General features: G+C 37.1%; 1 protein-coding gene across 10 annotated transcripts in view; it reads right to left on the bottom strand.

The window, feature by feature from the left end:
• LOC107402019 (uncharacterized) overlaps window positions 1–25,053 on the bottom strand; it is a 474,536-nt gene that overhangs the window by 171,605 nt on the left and 277,878 nt on the right. For 6 of the 10 annotated variants that reach the window (XR_013043824.1, XR_013043821.1, XR_013043823.1 and 3 more), the window contains 2 exons: window positions 20,787–21,412; window positions 19,109–19,169 (listed from right to left, as the gene is read on the bottom strand). The exons of 1 other annotated variant lie outside the window; for it this stretch is intronic. Coding sequence is in view for 1 of the 9 variants with exons in the window: in XM_076549122.1 (XP_076405237.1) it covers window positions 19,109–19,169 (61 nt within the window). In the remaining 8 variants the exon portion in view is untranslated. The remainder of the gene's footprint in view (window positions 1–19,108; window positions 19,170–20,786; window positions 21,413–25,053) is intronic. 3 more of the 10 variants (XR_013043819.1, XR_013043822.1, XM_076549122.1) reach the window with 1 other exon arrangement.

Genomic DNA, 25,053 nt, shown 5'->3' with positions numbered 1-25,053 from the left:
AAAACAAAACAAAGCAAAAATCATCCCCAGGATTATCAATCCTGAATTAGCAATTAAATAAACATTTGGCATATTACTGGTAGCTAGTTGTCATACATTACATTAGAATATTAGCATTGCATGATTTAAACGCCTTAATAATGTAAAGAGTATTTTACATTGACAAATAAAGATATTGAACCACACTCTGAGAAAAACCAGGTAGAAACAATGAACCCTCTAAAGGACCAGTGGATCCAGTGTGGTTTGAATCTCTGATTGTTGACACAGTCAGCAGCTAGCTTGAGGCTTCAGACAGGTCGCTTAACTTCTATATTATTTCTTTATCCTACCCTTTGTACTTTAAACAACACGGAAATGAAGTTTGGAAGAGCTTTCAGTGAAGATTAGCTATAAAATAAACACTTGAGGTTTATGTAAGTATAAGTAAATCTTAGAAGTCAAAATGTAAAAGAAGAAACTTTACAAGCTATCACCTTGCTTTTCAGGATGTGTATTCTAGACTAAGAAGCCTCTCTCCAGCAATATTTACACTATAGGCACTGTATAAATTCTGTCACTAAATCATTGTTTTCTTTACAGCTATCCTCAGCAATGTTGGGAACAGACTGTAGAGACATCAGTAAAGAAAGAATGTAAAACTGTTTAATGGATCCTCACAGCCCACATAGCAGTTAAAAATAAGATAGAAACAATGACGGTGGCATTATTTTAAGAGCTCTATTTTCTAAAAATTTCAAATACAAAATGGGCATAAAATAAAAGTTTCGTGGATAGAAGGAAAAAGATGAGTCATCGAAGAATCCACACAATGAAAGAGTTCACCCTGCTCAGCTTGACCCTGGATACTGAAGCCATTCTTGAATAAAGGAGCATCTAGTAGAGATGTGTGTTGCTTCCCTGTTTCTTGAAAAAACAAACTATATTGGGAGATGGACCTGGTCTCTGATCATACATTTATTATGCAAGTCATTATTTTTCCATTTCTAAATTTCCTAATGATAAGACACAGCCTATTTCCATCAAATTGGTTTCACTTATGCTCCTTATGTGCAAAATACATCCATCTGGCCTTGCAGATAATGATGCCATGAAATGGAAATCTAAGTTTTAGGCTCTAGTCAGAGCAGTACTCTACTAGCGATAAGTGGCCATTTAAATGTTACCACATCTAGTTTTGCAAATGTATCCTCACACAGCAAATACTCATTTTTGCTCCAAAAGTTAGTCATAAAATTCTCCATTAGTGATTGGTAATGGACCGTAATATGACATGTTTTTTGAAAATACATTTGGAAAATTAAATGCTAGAAATGATGGTCGTATAAAGAATCTTAATGCTCCTATGACACAAACTTGTAGAGACAGATTTTCACTGACAACCACTAACACAAGGTTTTCATGTTTCTTGAGGGGAAGTATTTCTGGTTCCCCGTCAAATGGAAGGACCGGGCTGTAAACAACCCATCATACCTTGTAGTGTCTGGATTTAGTAGAAAGATGACAATGATACATGACTGGTCGATCTACAAGATATACAATAAAAATCAATCAGAAATTATCTTCTTGATGTTTACCAGAGACGGTATTAACCTATGTCTGAATCCATTCCAAATGTTTACAAGAAGTCATTATTAAAGTATCACCCTACGGAGATGAATTTCAAGGCAATGTCAAGACAGAGATGAACTTTTAATGTAAATTTATGCATCCTCTCAATGTGCTGCCAAAGACATCAGGGGGGTATATTCATTTTCCACATGCTCAAAATATTCTTTTCTAAAAATGCAGTGATGGAAGATCATCTAATAAAAAAAGAAATCAGTTCTAAAGTCATCTAAGAAATGAAGAAGTTAATTCTGAATTCCCTACCTTCTAATTTAAAAGGAAATTGATTCTCTTATATGTAAGGAGAAATATGAGCACTCCCCATGCATTTCAAGTCAGATAACAATTTTCACAAATAACAGTGATGTTGACCACTAGCACTAGGCAGATCCTGTTCTACGTATATAACAAGTGACTGTTCAGGAACTTTCGATGTTATCAGAGCTCTACAAATGAGGCATCTGATAAAGAAAGTTCTTGGCCATAGTAGGAGATTCAAACTCTTGGAACTAATGCTGGGCAGCTCAGCCTCTGTTTACCTCTTCTCCTGGAACCAAGGAAATCACAGACTCACTGAGGCTTATTTCTCCACTCAAATGTTTAAGTGGAATTTCTATGTACTTTGCTGTAACTTACATGGGAAATAATAAGTTTCTCTCAGGGCTGTGGTTGTAGGATGGGTTCTGTCGCTGGTCTAAGCTAGTCTTCTTCTTTTTTTTTAATAGTCTTTTTATTTTATAATTAACTTAGTTTCACATATCAGCCATGGATTCCTCCGTCCTCCCTCCTCCTAGCCCCCAGCTCTCCCCCACAATCCACCCCACATTCCCACCTCCTCCAAGGCAAGGTCTCCCTTGGGGAGTCAGCCCAGCCTGGTAGACTCAGCCTGGGCAGGTCCAGTCCCCTCCTCCCTACACCAAGGCTGAGCAGAGTCCCAGCATGGGTGCCAGGCTCCAAAAAGCCAACCAATGCACCAAGGACAGGTCCTGGCTCCACTGCCTGGGGGCCTCCTAAACAGTTCAAGCTAATCAACTATTTCAGTTATCTAGAGGGCCTGGTCCAGTTCCATGGGGGTTCCTCTGCCATTGGTTCACACTTCATGAGTTTCCACTAGTTTGGCTATTTGTCCCTGTGCTTTTTCCAATCATGGACTCAATATCTCTCGCTCATACAATCCCTCATCTCTCTTGCTGATTGGACTCTCGGAGCTCCACCTGGGGCTCGGCTGTGGATCTCTGCATAAGGTAGCTCTCATGAGAGACAGTGGGAAAGTTTGTTCATAGGAGCACACTACAATGCAAGAGAGGAAAACTGAATTTGAACAAGCTTCTGTTTCCCCCTCAATTAAGCACTAATCCTTATGATTCTGCTCCCTCCTTCTCTCTTCTCCCTTCTCAGCAGAAGGGAGGTTAACAACCCTAACAATAGTCTGTAGACAGCCAAGATCATCAAAACTGAGTATGACTACTAAATTGAGATTGAAGTAACCAGTGGTTGGACACACAAAGGACAACTCCATTTTTGTAGGAAGGGTAGAGAATTGTATGTCTTTCTCTTTTCTCCTTAACTGAGGGAGGACAAACATGTGAGTGACAACAAAAAATGCTACTTCCGCTTCTTCACTGCATCCATGGTTGGCCTCTGAGAGCAGACATCCTAAGAAGGCAGAGGATAGGCAGGTACACTGCAGAATCCAAAGAATTACCAGGTCCCGCAAAGATCAGTCTTTTGGGGACCACTCATGGATGTCAAAAGAATTTTAGGAGCAATTTTTATAAAGGGAATCTGGAAAATAAGATGAAATTTGAAGTTGAAGACTGCCCGACACCAGTAACACCAGCCTTTGGAAGGCTGGAGCAGGAGGACCACATGTTTGAAACAACCTGAGCCAAATAGTGAGGTCTTATCTCTAAACAGGAGAAAAGCTGAAATTTGTATACACACACACACACACACACACACACACACACACACACACACGTACTGTGGGATGTTCTGTATGAGAAATGTGTTGGTGGGATCTAGAGAGAAAGCTCTCCAGCTACAAAAATGTAGCATAGCACAAAAAGTACGAAGCAAGAATTTCTAGGTTTGTCATAGGCACTTGTTACAAGATTTCCCTTTATTCCAGAAATACCTTCTGCTGTGGGTCTGTCCCCTGTCAATCTTACAGATACCAAGCCAAACAGACAAACTTATTTTTCTACTTCTTAGAAACTCACCCATTGCTACGTCAGCAGATGCTGTAGAAATACTTCCCCCAAATAGTTTGTTGAAGAGTTTGAGCTTTCGTGTTGCAATTGTTGCTAGTGAGTAAGGATAGAATTATTATTTGTGTGTGCAAGTACAGAGGTGTGTGTGGTGGTGAATGCACATGCATATGCATGGTTAGGCACATCTGTATTCACCCTTATGGCAGCCAGAGGAGGAGACTAGGCATTTTGCTTGATCACTCTCCACCTAAATCTCTTGAGACAATGTCTCTCTTTGAACCTGGAACTAGTCAGGCCTGCAACCAGTAAGCCCCCAGTGTTTCCTTTGTCTCCACTCCCAGAGAGCTGGAGTTACAGGTGTGTGAGTAGCCATCGCCTGCTTTTTATAGTGAGTCCTGATCTCTGAACTTGAGTCTTCCTGCTTATGCAACAAGCATTCTTACCCACAGAGTCATCTCCCCTACCCTAAATGAGGAAATTTTAGTAAATTACTGCGAGTCTCCTTCACAGTTATTATCTGTGTGACCCGTCCATTTTTGTGATAGTTTATGGAATAAGACACAATGCAAAAGGATGCAATATTAACTAAGAAGCAGGAGAGTGGAAATGCCATAGCAGGCTGCTTCAACACGACTAACGACACCTTAGTGTGAACACTGAGGATAAGCAGATCTTGAAGAATGAATGCAAATTTTCCAGAAAGTAAAATGATTCCAAAGTATTAAGCATGCATGTGTGCATGTGTATGCATACACAACACAAATACACACACACACACACACACACACACACACACACACACACACATGCACACGCACACACACACGAGCACGTGCACGCGCGCACACACACACACACACATGCACATGCACACACACACATAGAAGTAAAAGGGACACGTCTGGAAGGACAGAGGTAGTGGTAGAATGGAGTAGGGGATAAGTGAGAGTAAAGGAGGGTTGGGTATGACTAAAGTACACTGTGCATATTTATGAGCATCTTATTTTACAACCTGTGATTTTATACAAATAATATGTGCTACAAAAATTTAAAAAAATGAATGGAACAGTCAAAAGTTTTCATACTCATTTTTACTTCACTATAATAGCTTCAACTTATTGTCATCTTTGCTCCTTATTGCTTATAACAAAAATTAAATGCTGCTATCTCATTTAATCCTACAAGAGCTCAATGACGCCTTGTTAGGCCATTTACAAATGCATTGAATGTAAGATTTAGACACTGCCTCTCCACATACAAAATGATACTGCTGTATATGTGCACTGTCAGCCTCATGTCCAAACCTGCGTTTGTGTAGCTCAATGGCCTTCCACTACACTACATCAGGCATGCATCTGAAGTAGTAATTCACAAGTGGGATATCAGAAGTAGCAGAGACAGGAGATGGGCAATGGGTGAGATGAGTTTGTGTTGATCTGATGGAAGCAGACTGTGAATTACTTCAACGTCTTTCAGAGGAGCTGATTTTAAAAACACACATAGCTCTTGGAGTAAGTAATACAGAGAGGGAAAGAACTTAAGAAGTTTAAAGAAAACTAGCTTTATATGTGGGTTATATTAAAATATGATGTGTTAGTATAGATCTAACAGAAATAAGGGGCAACCTTACAAAATGTCATCACGGGAGTGCACTATGACTTACTATTAATATCCACAGAAACAATAAAATACACATCTCTTTCACATCTGTTATTATCAGGTAGAAGGATAGTAACAACATGGGTTACTACCATTCACTCATGTTTGCTTGCATTCATTCATGAACACTGAACTTCAAGTACATGCTAGTTTTGGGAGGAAAATGTGAGCACAGAAAGATTATGGTGTCATAAAACACATAGAACATGATTATATGCCAAAGAGCTTCAGTCATGTACTGTGTGACAGTCACAACTCAGGTATACCTGACCATCTGCCTACAAGGACAGTAAGCTGTACCATTTTATTTGTGTGTACTCCGTGATATTTACACAATGACACTCCCCAAAACTGAATTTATGACCATTAATGTCAGTTGTTAAGTGACACATGAATGTTTATCTAGGATCAGAAAAAAGAAATTTCTCAGGATGGGGAAACTTAAGGTTCTTTGCTCTAATGAAAGCCTTGTCTCACTCACTGTCTCCAACATTCCCTCTTTTCTTTAAGCAAAAGAGTGGGCAGTAAAGTAACAACGAACGCTTTCTGAACACCCACTCTATGTCATTCAGTTAAGACCTTTAAGTTCTTAATCTCACACATACCATTCTGTGATTGTAATGATGCCATGCTACAGAGGAGAAGCTCAGCCTCACAAAGACTAACTTCATGGCACAACCCATGCTCCTGCCTTGACTCTAACTTGATGACGACTGTTGAAAACATCTTTTAATCATTGTGTGTTTATGGCTTTCTGTATGAAGTAAAGGAGCTTAAGTTCGGTTTGCCCTATGAGTTTCCTCCTTAAAAACAATATCCACTGGATGTGAACACTAAAAGAGCATATACGTGCTTCATAAGTGACATTGACAATTTCCAGACTTGTGAATACCAGCCCAAGGCCACAAACATGGGAGGGGACTGGGAGCTGATGAGAGGGTAGAGAAGTCTCAGCTGGGAATCTGAGCACTGTAGAGGTATATGCAAAACAGGAAAGTGTGGGGGTCACTACACAGGGGGGGGGGGCAGCCGAGATGGTGAGGAGAAGAGAAATCCAGCTGTGAAAATGTCTAGAGAGTGTGATGTCTCAAGATGAGGGCAAACAGACACAGCATAGGTTATGTATAAGAGATTTATCTTGCTAGGGCGATGGATCTCTCCAAACCCAGCAATTCTAAACTCACAGCAGCAGCAGCAGCAGCGTGTGCAAAACCAGTGAGGTCTTAACGGAGCATAGAGCGGAGCTTGTTTTCTCAGAAAATTTCCTTAAGGAGCTCACAAAAGAATGCTGACTCTGCCATTGCAAAAGCTGCTTAAGCGATCATGGAAGTCATCATACAGTGTGGCTTTAGCGCTAACAATTCTTTATCCACTGACATGTATGATGATGTCACAAGCCACCTTGGGTCTACTAGGTGGAATTCGCTTGCTATTGCACCGTCTAAAACACTGATTTTACATAGTCCTAACATTTAAGGAAGAAGGCTTCTTTTAAGTTTTTTTTTTTGTTTTAGAACTTTGATATAAATTCTTACATTTGCTTGGCATGTTTTCCTCTGATAGCTCATCAGGCATATTTTAATTATGTATATTTTGTTAGCTAGTTAACTACAGGCAAATATATTAATTATGTCCCCATAATAAAACTTTAATATTGAAAACACTTTTTAATCACAGCTGCCTAACAAAAATATTAGGTGTCCAAGTGAAATATGAATGTCAGATAGACAACAGAAACAGATTATTTTGGACATACTAATAGTTTTCCAAAATAATTGTTGGGCTCAGGAGGTGGCTCAGTGGATAAAGAGCACTTGTTGTTGTGAATAACGTGGGTTTGGTTACAAATGCCCACATGGTGGTTCATAACTGTCTATAACTCTAATTCCAGAGGATCCGAAGCCCTCTCTGACTTTTGTGGACACCATACACACTTCAAGTACATATAGACATACCTGCAGGTAAAACACTCATAAACATTAAAAAAGAAGAAAACTCTTGAAAATTATTTATTTCAAATTCATATCAAACCCTTGTCCCATCCTTTTTATTTGCTAAATTGGCTAGCATTTTATACAAAGTGAATGATTTGTAACAAAACTATTTAAGCAAAATTGTTTTTTAAAAAAATGATATTTTCTCTGTCCCCAATTGTCTACAAAATCTGAGAAGATTTTTTTCTTCAGGCCAAGGTACTTCAAATACTAATCCATAGCAGAAAATAAGCAAGGTCACCCTCACAACTCACCAAGTCACTGACACTCTCAAAAGGAAACAGGGCTAAGGACCTAAGTCAGTAGACATGTTATTTACTGTCCTGTATTTTGCCTCTATCCATGCCCCAGGGACAGTCTAGGGTCTTTTTGCAGATGGGTAGAAAGATGGGTAAAGTAAAATCTTACTGGCCATACAAACCTATTATACTCCCAAACTTTAAACATATACATTGCTTCCTAAATGACAGTAATCCTGCTTTGGGAAATCATCCAAGATTCTGACATAGGAGTCTAGCCAACCTAAAGAAAAAGAACCATGTCAAAAGCCAAGAGGTAAGGGGGCCATAGTGATGGTTCAGTGCTTATGAGTGAGTACCACGCTTATAGATGATCCAAGTTAGGTTGTCAGCACCCATACTGAGCAACTCACAACTGGCTCTAAGTATCAAAGGATCTTAAGTCCTCTTCTCACCTCCGTGGGCACCTGCATGTGTACACAAATACCACCGCTCCCGACATACACACATAATTTATAATATAAACAAAATAAAAGTAAAACCTCAAGAGGATGCTTGGAATCTACCATTCCTGGCCTCTGGGGAGTTTGTCTCAAAATATATGTAATAAAATCAATTAACGAACAAAGCTTCATAGACTTTTAAAACCACACCGAAATCCTAGCAAACAGGAATGGCATGCCATTGTAGCTCATGTGGAAATGGGTGGCTATTAAGGAAAAAATAATGGAATAAAATGGTAAGACTTTTCTAGCTCCCTATAGCAGTATATGACCAAGGTTGCACACAAACCTGGCAGACTAGTAATTAAATCATGCCAATGCTCTCTGGCTTTATTGCAGCAGGACCCGGGAACACACATCAGGGAAGGAAATACAGAAAGGCAAAGAGTAGAAGTAAGGAAAGGAGAGCTATTCTTTCTCTGCAGTGAGCATCGAAGAAAACACTGTGCTGTCTCCTTTCCTAGGTACACACGTGTAAGACGTCAAATGAGTGATTTTCAGTGACTTGATTTGTTGTTTATAAAAATATGGATGCTCCTTTTCTCTCTATCAAATGGTCTTACTCTCTCCACAGTCTAAAGAAATCAGAAGGAAGAGATCATTATCCCTATTTTAGAGAGAGGAACTCAGAGACAATCAGCAATTTGTTGTTCTCTCAAATTTGCAGGTGCACAGCAGTGGCAGGATTGTGCCAGTTCTTAAAGCAGGCATTACACATGGAAGGCAAAAAACTAACTTCAGAGGCATGAAGACAAACTGGAATTTCAGAGAGAAGAGGTGAGACATATTATCTTACCTAACAATGGAGATGTTTTTAATGTGATCTGTTCAAAACAGTAATCCAGGCAGCTATACCATCCATGATGGTCCAAAAACAAGAAGAAAGAGCCAGGAAAAACAAAAGATATGAAACAAGCACCTCCCTAACTTTTCTGTGACTGTATCCTTCTACATAACCTCTGTAGCACTAGGCATTAGGACTTTCAATAAAACATGAACTGTACCATATCGTGTATGTTTTGACAATATACTTTTTTAAAAATTTTTTCGAGACAGGGTTTCTCTGCATTGTTTTGGTGCCTGTCCTGGATCTCGATCTGTAGACCAGGCTGGCCTCGAACTCACAGAGATCTGCCTGGCTCTGCCTCCTGAGTGCTGGAATTAAAGGTGTGTGCCACCACTGCCTGGTGACAATATACTTTTATCTAACTAGCCACCATGCTTGCTCAATGTCATATACACATAATCATTTAGTCCTTAAAAATAATCACGAAATACTAAGAGGTATTTGAATTTCCACCTACAGATGACAAGCTATTATGAAGCATAATGGAAAAGCCAGCTCCCACTGTCATGTTGATCAGATTTGTTCTAAGTTTAGTCATTCCTCACTCCCAGGGTGAGCTTCCATGCATGTGTTACTGGCAAGGAGAAAACCATTGACTGCTCAGAGAATGAAGAGTGTAGAAAATGAACAGCATCGAGGACTTTCTAAGACTGCTCACATCAACTCCATTCTTTCTTCCTGATGAAGGATGACATTGAGAGTCAGTCTTCTAAGAGGCTTTACATTGAGACAAGGAAGGGAAAAAGTCAAAGTTTGCACTAAAATCATTACAAGATGGGGAAGAAAATGTGAGCTATGTCTGAACCCTAAATTTGGGAAGAATGTTAAACACTTCCTAAAATGGTAAGGTCACAAGGAGTCTGCAAAGCTGGGATTACTATAGTCCCTTGTTTTCAAATGCTTATGGAACAGAAGTGATCATGATGTAGAAGACAGACTTTGAAACTCACTGAATTGATAATTTTAGTTAGGAGCAAATATACCACCTGTTGCCAGACAGGTTTGGGTAACCTTACGCCATTTGTATATTCCTGGGGAGTATCGGGGGGGGGAACTTCATTGAACTTTTATTGTGTGAATTTCTAAATTGAAACAATGCTCTAGAAAAAGTCTCTAGAAGTCTGGGAAGGGTTGAGGTAGTGGAAGGCACACAGCTTTTAGGTGTAAGAGCCACGATTCATGTAAGTGTGGCAAATACATGTACACACATACATACATATTTACACACACACACACACATTTACAGTCCTGAGCACAGTTTTCTCATGTTTAAAAAAAACAACTAATACTTTTACAGCACAAACCATCTCATGTAGGATGTTTAAGAGGAGGAGCTACTAAGCACTTCTCTAGAAGTAAAATGCAAATACTTTGTTTTTCTAAATACAAAAGCATAATTTTATAACTTTTCGTAGTATTTTCAAGTGATAAATATCTTTTCATTGATGATAGGTTTGCGTACTGTTTTGGGACTTTCATAAGACCATGCTCAATGTGCTATTTTCATGTTTCCACTGGTCTAAAGGAGACCCCTGTACTCATCTAGTGAATCAGGATTTATTTTTATAATCTGTCTAATACTATACATTCAAATGTTTAAGCATAACACATAGTGGTTTATCAACTATGTAATTCCTCGAATCATTTTAAAACCTTGATTTTTTCTTCAATATTGTTCAGTGGATTTAGCTGGCTAACTATATATACTCTGTTAATTAAATACCACACAAATTAAGTTTTGGCCAGTATTTTAAAAGTTTATATTTAATAACAGATAAAATATAGGTGATAGATAGATAGATAGATAGATAGATAGATAGATAGATAGATAGATAGAGATAGATAGATAGATAGATAGATAGATAGATAGATAGATAGATTGACAGACAGACAGGTAGGTAGGTAGATGAGAAGTTGACAGTATATGTAAGAGAGTATTTCCAGTTCTATCTGAGCTGAGGTCTGAAGAAACTTTTAAAAAGTCCAGATAGTGGCAAGCAGCAACTTCATACAATAATCGCTCTCTCAAGCTATTGTGGACTACTGGGAAATGTGAAAAGGGGGCACTTCTTCTGAGAGATAGAACAAGTTTTACCCACATAGAAACTTCACCACTTCAAAAGTCTAATGCGTTCATCACCAGCCACATGCAGCTCTTTAAATTTTAACGAAAATGTAAAATTATGTGCTTCAGTTACACTAGATACCAAATGTTTTAGCCAAATGTGGCTAGTAAATATTTTTTATAGATGACACAAAGAACAATTTTAAGAATGATTGAGTTAATATTTATGTACCCAACAAATTGTTACTAATTCTACTATTGCTAATAATTAGTTGTGGTGCTGTGGATTAGACCCAAGAGTTATAAGGACTTGTTTGTAACAATTTGGGTAACAAAACTCCCACTGATCCTCACTCCCAGTCTTCCACCACCAAGTACATATGCCTGCTGAGTGTCAGCTACATTCATGCTCAAGCCATTTAATATTATCAGAACCAACCAAAATATAAGTGTAAAATGAATAAGAGATGCTCTAAGTTGGATGTTTCAGAAGGAATAAAATTCTATCACTTTCAAATTACTATAGAATTAGATGCAAGATAGAAAAAAAAATCTCTCAAAGAATAGAGAATTCTCCCTAGTTTTCCTTTCTAGTTAAAGACACTCATGAAGCAACCAAAAATTAGAGATCATAGGTGACAAATTATGACAAATTATAGTTTATTTATATTATATATAATTACTTCAGGATATTTTATTTTATGAAATATGTGATATATATATATATATGTAGTAATTTTTAAGATTATTTGGGAATAGGAAGATAGTTCAGTTAATAAAGTGCTGTCTATGTAAACATGTCAATCTCAATTCAGTCCTCAGAAGCCAAGCATGGTGGTACATGGTGCTGTCTCAGAACTGGGAAGGAAGAAACAGGCAGATCTTGAGGCTTGCTGGCCACCTGCCTATCTTACTTGGTGTGTCCCAGGTCTGTGAAAGACTCTTGCCTCAAAAAAAAAAAAGTGGACAGAAAAGTGACACTTGATGTCACATACATGTACACAAAGGTGTATCAGTACACACACACACACACACACACACACACACACAATCTTTATGACTTAATTGGTCAACTGTGGACTATACTATATACATTGAACAACAAGTTTTCTAGTGCCCATAGAAGAATTGCAAACATATATAATACGTTATTACTAAAAACTTCACATTTTCATAATGGTTTTTGTCATTTTGAGAGAGGAGAGGAACATAATGGGGATTTGGGAGATTTCAGATGAAGGTGCAAATATGTACACATATAACTCACACCTTCCACGTAGCACAGTAAGATGAAGATGAAGGCATGTTCTGATGAAGAAAGGGTACAACATTTAAAATCAGCCCTCAAGCATTTTAAAGTGAGAAGTGATATCCCTAATGTCCCTTATACTGGAATTGAAAGGTCTGTGTAAATCTTATTTGATGTAGGATTGCTCTTCTATTTCAGAACATTTTTATTTCATTGATTTCTTTTTTAATTCACCAAGGAATACTTGGATCTGTTTCAAACCCCCAATGATACAGTAAGAAATATGAGTTGTAAGAGAAACTGAATTTGGTGTATAAGGGTTTTGGACTCATTATAAATAGTGATTGGTTAGTTTCATAAATCACCTTCAAACATTACATCATAGGTTTAATTAAGACTAGACTGTAGACCCTTCAAATGCCATTAGAATGCCCCAGTAGTACAGCAGTACATTTCAGTGTCTGGAAATATTTTGGAAAGCATAGAACTTTACACTGGAACAAAAGTTATTATAATTTTGTACAGAGATTCCCCACACAACCCATAAATAATCCAAAGTTCAATCCCAAACAACAGGCATTGATTCAATACAAATGTGGTTCTCTCTAAGTACATACCAGAAAGTACAAAGGCAAGTCACAATCCCTTTGGGTACTGATTATTATTATTAATGGAACTCAGAGTAATTGCTGTGGGGAATCAAAACAGAAATAGTCTTTCTTCCTGAATCAGTAAAGGTTTTGTAGATGAATACGATAGTATCTTGTTATAAAAGTAGCTGTTTTGTTTATGTAGTAGAGATTAAAGTACAAAATAAAACGTTTGTAGGCATGCTACTAGCTTCCCATGTCGACCTTTCACAACGAAACAAAATGGGTCTTATAGGGAAAACACAGGCATCATCAGGAGTCCGTCATCCCACATCAGTAAGTACTATGTGCTCTGGCAGAGGAGTGAGGCATGAGTTTAAGGCTCAGGGTGACAGACCTTGTGTCCCACCCTTTGGGGGATCACCTCTGCTTGTGAGTCACTGTTTAGTAATAGGAAGCAAAAGTAACTAAACGATTATTTACAGAAAATGACTCACTTATTCGAATAGCATAGTTTATGTACTGCTGGACTGTTTTCAAAAAGACACATGCTGGGAAATTTATCCGATTCCTCCACAGTTTTATGGCCAATTTAGTTGCCAATACTGTGAAGTCACAGCATAGTGAACTTGGTTGGGTTTTTGACCCAAGGCTCAACCTATTGCTTATGCTGGGTTGTGCTTTTCCTTCTGCTCCCTCCATCACACTGTAATGTCACATGCTGCAAAGAATTGAAAGTAGATCAGAGGGGACAAGAGAAGGCAAAGGGAGCTTCAAATATTATCCAAGTATATTGACAAAATAAATTAAGTCAACCACTATGAATATAAACATTTGTCACACTGCCACAAAATGTATTTTGGTAAAGTATGATTCATTAATAATTGAGTGCTTTTTTGTCATCAACGTTTCATCTGAGCCAAAATGTACAGCCCTCAGTGTATAGCAAAGCCTGCGACCTCAGAAATGATGCAATTTGGATGGTTGATGCTGTGAGACTGAATGTCAGTGCTCAACATGTGGTGTGTTTTCATTCCTTACAGTTTAGGATCCAGTTTACCTATTTCTAACTCACATCATCTATGGTCTTAGACCTTGGTGTCTTCCACATAAGCCATGTCAATGTTTATACTTATATTTGCTATTTATTTTTATCCAGAAGCATACAGGATTTTAGCAGCCCTAGAGTTGCCTTGGTAAAATTTATCATGATCAAAGGCAAATGTAATTATTAGATGTAGCTTTCTCATCCTATGGAGTTTTAAAATTCTTCACTGATACTATGCCCCTTGCTCTTCAGAATTTCTGTTGCTTCTGTGTAATCAATGTAATGAGTTGCAGTTTCTTTTTTTACAATCACAGTTCCCTTTAGAAAGTACATAGACATGATCATAATTCTATAATTGATATAGTATTTTACTTGGTGTGGGGTGTGTGTGTGTGTGTGTGTGTGTGTGTGTGTGTGTGTGTGTGTTCTGTGTTCAGGGGTCCTCAGAGGCCAGAAGAGGGTATTAGATCCCCCATAGCTAGAGTTACAGGGGTTGTAAACTACCCAAGTGGATGCTGGAAACTAAACTCTGGTTCTCTGCAAGATCAGCAAGCATCATAATGGCTGAGCTGTCTTTCCAGCCCCCTCTTATAGTATTTTATAGCATACTATTAAGTTGCACATAATAGTTGTCCACTGTAGTATGCTTAACTCTCCTTCATTGAATGGAAAACAGGACTCTCTTGATCCTTTCAATGTGCATAGCATGTGGCCTCCAAATCTATACACCCAGTATTGGGGTAAATAAATATATACAGATACAAATGAAATGAATGCTAGGCTCTTAAGGGCTAAACCATGATAGACACATACTAGCTAACTACTTTCTTGTCCATTTCTTCCATTTTTGTGCTCAACCAGCACCATATGACATGATACTACTTCTATTTTTCTATATCCCATTTTCCCTTTATTTCTTGAAGTCTTTGTTTTTTAGGATATGAAATTGAAAAGATTTTTTTCAGAGATATTGGTAATATTATTTATCTACAATAATACTTTTGGTCAGGTTTAGTGGCATACACCTATAATTCCAGCACTCAGAAAGCTGAGGTAGGAGAACCACAAATTCAAATTTATACTGAGCAACATAGCAAGGCTCAGACCAGCCTTGCTCTTAGGCAAACCACATCACAAAAAACAATGGCTGAAAAGTATTGGTGTTCAGTTTCTAAGGCTCCTATATTCTATACATCAGAAGTTCCTTGCTTGTTGTCACTATTAGCAATTTTTTGAATAATAAAATATTTGGATGCCTAAGTATTCTATTCTAAAAGATTAACGATCACAAAGGAAAGAATTAATGTGATATGTATATACATGTCCATATACACACATATAAAATACATATGATTTATAGGATGTACTCCATGATTTCTCGAGATATTTTTAATTGTAAATTAAAATTTTAATGTCAAAAGCTATTTAAATTTAGGGTTGAAAGATGATATATGTAAGATGAAATGAGTAACATTGTAATACTAGGAGCCACTAAAATGAACAGTAAGCAAAAAAATTCTAAAAAGTGCCATTTGCTTTTATAACATGGTATATAAAATGACTTTCCTTTAAGTAAAAATGTTTCCAAAATTTAAAATTACATTTTAAATCCTTATCTATTATAAATTTCTTGACATGTTTGTGGGGTTCCCAACAGATAAAACTCAGTTGTATAAAAAAATAAAGGATGGTATAGAAGACAAGAAAAACATATAAAATACAAACATCTGATTTTTAAAATCATTAAATGAGACATTTGGCATGACATGTAGATAGAATTGATATTAAAAATAAAAACATTTTATCTGAAAAAAGATATTTAAATGGTTAACATAAATATGTATTATTTAAAGCTAAGATTATATATAAACTGTGATGAAGTAATTTATTCAGTATTTGTTACAGAGAAAAAGTATTTCCGAATTTTAAAATTGTATGTATAGAGTAAATCAAAACCATAAAAAATAGAGATACTACTGACTTAGAAGAATCTGGAAATTAGTTATAAATGTTTAATTGGGTCAATATAGGAAATTCAAATTTAGAAACTCTTTATAGACTGAAATCTTATAGCCCATTTATTCATCCTGCAAATATTTACTGTTTAAGATGTGTAAGAAGTAAAAGAATACAATGAAAAATAAAGCATGGACTTTGCCCTCAAGGGGCTTACAGTCTATTGTAGAAAATATAAATAAACATTGATAGCTGTAACATAAGTTAGAAAGTGATGGGTCATGAGAAAACTCAGATAATATATTATGGAATTTATTAACATCCACAGATATATTCTTTTTGTAGTTTCTAAGTACAGAATGAAAACAGACCAATGATCAATTTGAAAATAAAATGTCAAATTTTGTGAATCCATTGATGAAAAAAACCCAAACTTTCAATATTAATGCAATTTAATTCACTATCCAGTTCTTTAGAATGGTAAACACAAAATAACAACCCATTAGAAATAGCATTGTGTCATTGTTTACAAGTAGACACAAGCAGAATATCTTCCTAATCAGGTCTGAAATGATCATTTCCATCACTAAGGCCTCACATACTCATGACACATTACTTTCTTGCACAGAAATTGGCTCAGTCATATTAAAGAGATGAAGAATTCCTCGATGGCTCAAGTGTGCTCCAAGGAAAGCTAGAAGGTTGTACAGTTAACTCCCAGGGTGTAACTCTAAACCATACAACCTACTACCTCAACCCGGATGCACACAGCTTCCAATGTTGCTTCAAACTCCTTATCATATCTTCAGTCAGCTTCTCCAAATATGGTGGCCAAATACCTAAGGACTTGGCAAGGTTGCAGATAGAATATTCTAGTGGTTTACCAATTAACTTCAATTGTATCTTACAGGACTACCCCATCTGTTGGGTTTATGGCATAGGTCACATAAAACACATTCTGACATCTCGTTTGCCATACTTCCACTAACAGTGAGTAAGTTTAAAAGTCAGTAGCATTCAGCCTCAATTTTGAAGAGAAACAGGCTCAACTGTAACATAAAAATTCAGTTATAGACTTTCCTCTGCTGTTGAAGTGGACAAGGCACTTTAACTAACGGAGAATGTGCTGTAGTTTCTCAACAACGGCTATTCAGATCTTGCTCGAAGCCAGCTATTAAAAAAAAACCAACCTTTTGAAAGCAGTTTATTGCACTTGAATTCAGCCTTGAATGGCTGTGCTACAAATAATTTCAGAAAGCCAACAATTAAAGCTTGTCTTGTAAGACATATGAGGATTAATATATAACATGAAGAACAAAGTAATTATGATTGTTTCAAGGCTACGTAAAAAACTGAAGTGTTAGCAGGATTGTACTGAAATGTAACTGAGCAGCACTCTACATAGTGTTTTGTCAGATTACCACACTGCCACAGACCCATAGAAACGAGCTTGTGCGGTCCACTTCACCACAAGATCGGATCTACGGGTTTATGCCAATGGGCATCATCTCACATGGACTCTCTAATAATGTAGCATTTGCTCTAAACATCTAATGTAATTAGGGGATAAAAATAATATTAATATTTTAGGTTAAATATTTTAAAGGCTGTACTGTCAGGATGCAAATTCCAGTTAAAGACCTTCATAAATACGCTGACGTGAATACAGGTTTATAAACATGAGGATTAAAAAGTAGTTTTTCAAGTTTTTTTCCTTTTTTTAATAGATTGCTTTTGTTTTAATTGTGAATATTTTAAACTGTTCTAATTAAGAATCCATATCCATATACATATATATGAATTATGCTATTATGAAGCATGGATGTAGTCTAAATTAAAAAGAAATTAATTATTCAATTAATTGTATATGCATTAGAGTGCTTGTATTCATTCACATAGTCTTAGTTATGATTTTAAGGATTTATAGTGACATTATACCTTTCATAAAACAAATAAGATCTGGTTGATAAAGAACACAAAAATCACAATCTTAATACATAGATATGTGTCTACAGTTGAGATGAAACTAGGCTTTCCAGTATAGAAAAAAAATGGTATCAGAACACTAAAATCAGTGACATGATGAGTGTGTCATTATTGCTATTTGTTACTGTTTGTGTTCACTTGTACCACATCAAAGGGCATACAGTCTCTTTCAGCAAAATATATTTAAATTTATTTTCCAACAAAATTATATCTTTTAAAACAAAATATATGCTTGCCTATAACTCTCCTGTGTTCAACAGGTTGAAATGAAATAAATTATTCTTAATTTTGTGAACTATCAGACTGTAAGGGAGCAAGTCAATGAGCACATACAAAACCAGTTCCATGTACTTTTTTAGGATTCTAAGCTCATCTGCAGCAAAATTATAAGTTGTACAATCATTAATCATTTCCTCCTATAAAAATGATTTAGCTTTTCCTAATTATATCTTCATTGTGAAAAATAATACTGCATAGTAATTACTTTATGATTTGGCATGTTTTGAAATAAATAAAAATAGAATGTATTTTATAGAGTTTAATACAGATAATTTGGTATACACAAATTTTCACCATTATTTATTTTCAAATCATTCTACTTAATCAAACTATAGTAAATAATCAACAATTATGTACCCGATTGTAGTGAAAGTATTTCACTATATAGTATATATTTCATGTGAAAAAAGAGGAAACACTGGTTGCAGTTTTTGTTACTTCAAAATTAGCTTTGGCTTTATTGTCTTGCTAGATATATTGAAAAGATTAAAAAGCAAATCATAATTTTATACCTTTCTCCCAGATTTTACTTCCTTTTATAAGGCATAACTGCTGAAAACATATTTTTCTTTCCATTAAATGGCTTCCTATTCAATCATCTTGTACCTGTGTTGTATGAATCAGTATACACATATGTGCTCAGAATGATGGCAACTGGGGCATTGATCACAAAACCACATCAGAACATTCACAAAGACAAGTCATGCTATAAACTCTTGAAGGAAAATAAAAATCCCAATAGCTTCTCCATAAAGGAATACAAGCGAACAGTCAGAATAATTTTCTCTTTAAAATATTGTAGATTAATTACACTTTAGATTTGTGCTTTCTTTCTTTTTCTTTCTTTCTTTTCTTTTTTTTTTTTTTTTTACCTGAGATGGTTTTCTCCTATGGCCATTCTCTTCTCTTCTGATATCCACTTTAAGGGTTCCCCTAAAACAACCACAAAAGGAAGACATCAGACAGCTGCCACCTAGGAGGAGCCTCGGTATGGATTCTGAGAATGAAAGTAGACGGGGCCGAGAAGAAAGCCCAATGTCGAAATGGGAAAACCCTTACAAGTATTTTTCTTAAGGCTTGGCAGAGTCCAAGGGCCCCACCCCAGGATACTCACAGGACACAGAAATACTTTCACAGTTTGCATTTATGTGTTCATTTTGGTTGGCGTTGCTTTCACAGAAACAGTTTTGAAAGTGAAAGGACATGGTTCTCAAGGAAGCGACTAGGTTCTACACAATGAAGTAGTGAGAGCTGAAAAGAGGTTTGGATTTGGCATGGAGCTTAATAAGATAATTAGGAGTGTGGAGATTAATGGCTCCTAAAATAACATTCAAAATAATGTTTTTTAACTAAAGGATCTTGAAACATGAAAACAGGTTTATCAATATTAATTAAGCCTTTGAAAGTTGGCTTTACCATTAACACAATGGAGGAACAGGAGCTATTCTGTAAATAATTAGTGAGCAAGGAATAAAGTCAATAAAACATTTTATTCAAATGTTATCTATATATAAGCTCCGTGTACCATCTCATAATTCTTTGCCAGATAACCAAAAAGAACACAGAATTAACCAGCTGTATATTTCTCTTTGTTTATCCTGTGTTTCTGATATCATGAAGTATGATTTTAAAAGCATAATGATTTTTCTAAAGTTTATTTCCCATAGATGATATTACCATATCAATTCTTACTATGAAAATTATAATCTTGATACACACTGCATATTCCAAAGCGTTTTCTCTTTTCAGAATTTTTCCCTACATATTTAGAAATATTTTTTAAATAAAAAAATTTTAAAGTAGATTATATCATCTACTCCTTTCCCACTGAACCACGAAAAACTGCATTTTGTCACAAAATGTTGAACTTGCTTAGCGATTTCCTTCTACACAAAGACAAAATAATTAGAATGCAATGTTCACCTGCCGAACCAAAGCAGCTCTGAACTTGAAACAAGTTTGTACAGACTTTACCCCCCGAAAAAGTGAAGGGCAGCTTCCAACACTTTGCAACCGCTCCTGGGCAAATTCTTTTTCCGTGTTTAGAAGTAGAATTATTAAGGAACAAACTATTTTGTACTTAGCAAGAATATGCTCTTTCCATCGCCATCTCTCCTCTACTGCAATCCCTATAAGTATCTCCCCCCTAAACTAATTTTATTTAACATTATTTGGGTGCATTTTTCAAGCAAGATCTCTTTACAGAACTTAGAGAAGTTTCTTTCTTTGCATTTCTAATTATGAGTCACAGAAAAGATGTTACTTTCTTTGCTACTGAATTCTAAGCCCTTTTCTCCGCAAAAAGTATAACTGGACACAAAAATCACAGATAACACATTGCTGTTTCTCTAAAACTTTCTGTGCACAAGAGCAGGAACACGATTCTATAGAGTTTTCTATTTTTCAGTTTAGTGTCTATGCTAATGATTAGAGTAAGAAAGCAAAGGAAAAAAGTGTGAAGTGGGTGATGAGTTAAGAAGAGTGAACTGAAAGTGTGAGGACCCTGATTTATGTCATAGAAAGCATAAAAGGAAACAACAAAACTTATACCTGATATGAAAGTGCGGGTTCACCAAGTGCAAAGAACTGCTCTTAGCCCATAGTTTTTTGAAATAATAATAGTAAAAACAAACAAAAGTAAAGAAGGCTGATTTGGCTGTGTTGCCTTCCAAGCTGCTTTACAAAGCACGATGTCTCAGGAGTTAGACAAGCCAAAAAGTTTGCTGGTTTTTGGTTTGTTTTGGTTTGCGTTTTTGTTTGCTTTTTTGTTTTCGAGCAGGCGCATCTCATCATGATCATTATTTTCCAGCATTCTTGCAAATACTGAGAAGCTCTGGTTTTTTGTATTGTTTTGTATGTTGCTGTTTCTTCAGGGCTCCTTAATTTCTCAGCAAAGGAGGTCCAGAGAGGGCTTGTCATCATTCTCTTCCATCTCCGTATTCCAGGCACAAAGCACTACGCAGAAGCTGTACCAATCCTTGCCATCAGCTGGCAGCAGGGTGGGAGAAGGTGGGAGAGACCCGGAATCCTTCCAGGCTGGGCTGACTTGAGAAATGAGGACTGCACACGTTTGCCTCCCGAACCGAAGGGGTGAAAAGGCTGGGTGCCAGTTTGCTAGTCGGCTGAAATGATCTCATGCTCACTGCTCTGTCGTCCTGTTCGACCAGTTCAAATGCCTGTTCATTATAAACCAAATACATACATAAATAAATAACCCAACTACTTGGATTCTTCAGTAACCAAAAAGGGTATTAACATGAAAATTTTAAAAAATCAGCAGTCAGAAAAGGGCGGGGGGGAAAGCACATACAATTTTAGGATTCACTTGCTATGCCTCAATATTCTGTTATTATTTTCCTTTTTCTCCCTCTCACTTTCTAGATAAGCAGCAGAATTTATCAGGCGTGAAAGGGACAGCCTCCTGGTGGCCTGCCAAAAACCCCGAATAAAGGCGAAGTTGTGCTTCAAAGCTCAGTTGCTTGCTGAGTCTGGCTAAAGTCAAGTATTAAGATCCACCATTTTCTGATCCTTGCTAGAAAAGAAGAAAAAAGTCCGGCCCGCTGCTGCTTCCAAGTCTCCGTTGGCACCATCACAAAATCTCAGTCGTCAGGTCACATGATTCTCTGCCAAATGTAGAGTGAGTGCATTCCCATCAACCATTCTGCTGATACTGCGAAGGCAGCTATTGTCTCCTTTAGACCCAAAGTTCAGCCCACTCTTCATTGAATTAGCTGAAAAACGCATCACCTTTGGGGGCTGGGAGTCATGGAAACGTCTACCTGGCAAGCTGCCCACTTTTTCTGCCCATCAACCAGAGATGGGATTGTGCTGCCTAACGCAGTGATGACTTGGAATGTGAAGAGTCGTCCAAAGTGAATCTGATTCTTGCAACGCCTGTTTCATTTGCACAGAAAACTGCCTAGTAGTTAGGGGAGGAGAGAGAGAGAGAGAGAGAGAGAGAGAGAGAGAGAGAGAGAGAGAGAGAGAGAGAGAGAGAGAGAGAGAGAGAGAGAGAGAGAGAGAGAGAGAGAGAGAGAGAGAGAGAGGGAGAGAGAGAGTCTTTCCCTACTAAAAGTAGCAAATAAAGGTCTGAACATGCCTAGTTTGCAACTTTATTTCTCAACACACCCAAACGGTTCTCAAATGAGAAGACTGAACGCTCCGTGAGTTTTCTTCATTAAGGACATCTATAATGTTTTCTTTACCGTGAATACAGCAAACCCAGGACATTTGTTTTATTCTTCCACTTTAAGATGTCTAAACAAAACAAAAACTCAGAGTTTTCTCCTTTTTCTTTCTTTCTTTCTTTTTTTTTTTTTGCATTTTTATTGCTTTCCGATTTTATCTAGCACCAATTTTGTACTACATGGCCACTAGCAACAGAGATGCATTATTGCTACTATTTCCAACAAAGTGGTCCCTGGAGAGGCTGGGTTGTCTCTTCCAGCAGGCAAATGCCTGCAATTGGGTCTTGTGATAATCCCCATCACTACCTAGCACAGCTGCTAAGCAAGTTTTCTGAGAGTGACACATGTGAGAAGTGGTCTTTCTGTTCTCTCACTGGCCACGGTTTGCCTGTGTGGCATGAAAGATGTCTTTGAAAGATGCAGGGAGTGTATCAACAGCTCTTAGGCAATAAAATGAACATTTTCCCCCTCCCTGGTGAGTTTCCATTCTAGCAGGCAATGAGAGTTCCCATGCACAAACATTTCCATATTTTCTAACAAAAGTGGAGTGAATTCACTTTTTATTTCCTTAAGCAGAATCTAAAGCCAAATAGGAAAGTAAGCATTAAATATTGCTAATATTTAAGCCAAAGACATAGAGCACAATTTAAAAGATCTATACTTTCATACTCCATTGAAAAATTTCTAGTGATTATATCTAAAATAATGTTCACAACAAGTCTAAAATTATGCTCAGTTCCTAATCTGAAAAATAGATCTGCATCCCTCTCTAGGAATACACACACAATAAATAATATTTGACAATTCAAACCATGACTTGCCTAAACATTATTTGTGAAAGTCAGAGAACTAGGAAATGTCCTATCAATGGTTTCAAAGGATATTATCTTATTCATGAGGTCACTTTAGAAGCAGCAGGGGTGAGTATCACATGCACATATGGGAAACGTCATGGAATCCTGCCTGTCTATAATTGAAAATTGCACGCAGTTCTACATAGTAGAACATGACCTTAAACATGTGCTGAATTTTGCAATTGCTTTTTCCTAGACTGAAAAATTCTGGGCAAATTTTGTCAGAGCTCTAACCACACACCTCCCAAGTGCTGAGGGGAGAATTGTGCGTGATAAAGCTATAGCTCCTGAGTTGTAAGACTGCACAAAATAGGTAACAGATATAAAATGGAAAGTAAATTCCTAGTGACTGTTCCGTTTTGCAGCAATTAAGCACTAGTGTTTGGTAGGTCTTGCAATAGGCTCAGGGGAATAACAATAAGCCAAATGGATAAGACTCCCATGGGGTGTCATTCAGTAACTACTTTGAAATGAGAAAAGCTCACTACAAAACAGAGGGAAGATAGTATCCAAAAGGAAATTTATTATAGAGAGACTCTTCAAGAAGCAAGCAGGGAGAAATTGAAGAATCTAAATAAAATGCATATTAAATATAAATTATAGATGGAAATATTTCAGTTTGAAGTTTCCACTTTCGGGAAAAACATATTAATTAGTTTCTAATAATTTTATGCTTAAATTGCATAAAGACACTAATGGAGTTATATGGTGGGCTCCCAATTCCAAAAGAAAGAAAGAGAAAGGGGGAAATTGTGTAGTGTGAATTCTAAATGGTCTTAGTAATAAAAACCTGGAGTCAGATATCAGGGTAAAAGCTGACCGATCAGAGAAGCAGAGCAAGTGCTGGGATGAAAGGCATCAAATCCCAACTGCTGGGATTAAAGGTGTGAGCCACCACTGCCTGGCCTCTAGTGGCTAGCCCTGCACTCTGATCTCTAGGCAAAGCTTTATTTGTTAGAGCACAAACAAAATATCACCACAAACTTGCATTTAGAAACATGGAATGAACATGAGTTTTCTAATCTTCTATTAAATACTGCTAATATCTCTAGAGAATAAAACAGATAACAGGAGACTGTGATGGGTGAAGAGAAGATGGTAAGAAAGCTGGAGACTCAGGATCTAAGGACTGGCATGTTGGTGAGTTCCTTCACCTTTACTTGTGCTGGATTTCTTTAGTATTGTGATCAGGAAAACAGTGGTCCATAAGGACAATAATTGTTGGGATATGGCCATTAGCTATAGTCAAATACCAAATAAGGAACTGTTGTCAATTTCAAACCCATACTTACAAATGTCAACATGAAGACTAGATGCTGCCATGGCAAGCTCAAATAAAGTGCCCTAATGCCCTTTCCCAAACATCCTAGGAATAGTCTAAGACAAGTCTAAGGAAGGGTTAAGAGAGAGGGTATTGGGGGAGGGGAGCAAATGAAAACAAAGTGTAATCACACACACACACACACACACACACACACACACACATACACACACACACACACACATACACACACACACAAACACACACACACACGTTGTAGAATCATCTTTTTGTACACTGTGAAGATGTATCTTTGCCAAGGTACCTTCTGATTGGCTTCATAAAGAGCTGAATGGCCAATAGTTTGACAGGAAGAGGTTAGGCCGGACTTCCAGGCAGAGGAAAAAAGAGATGAATCTAGGGGTGGCAGACAGAGAAGAAACAGGAGATGCAAGATGGAAGAGAGGTAAAAAGTCACAAGACAAAATGTAGGTTAATATAAATGGGTTAATTTA

Source organism: Peromyscus maniculatus, chromosome 12 (assembly GCF_049852395.1).
Source record: "Peromyscus maniculatus bairdii isolate BWxNUB_F1_BW_parent chromosome 12, HU_Pman_BW_mat_3.1, whole genome shotgun sequence".
Classification (NCBI taxonomy): domain Eukaryota; kingdom Metazoa; phylum Chordata; class Mammalia; order Rodentia; family Cricetidae; genus Peromyscus; species Peromyscus maniculatus.
The sequence above is the reverse complement of the archived record's forward strand: the minus strand, read 5'-3'. Positions and strand labels throughout refer to the sequence as shown.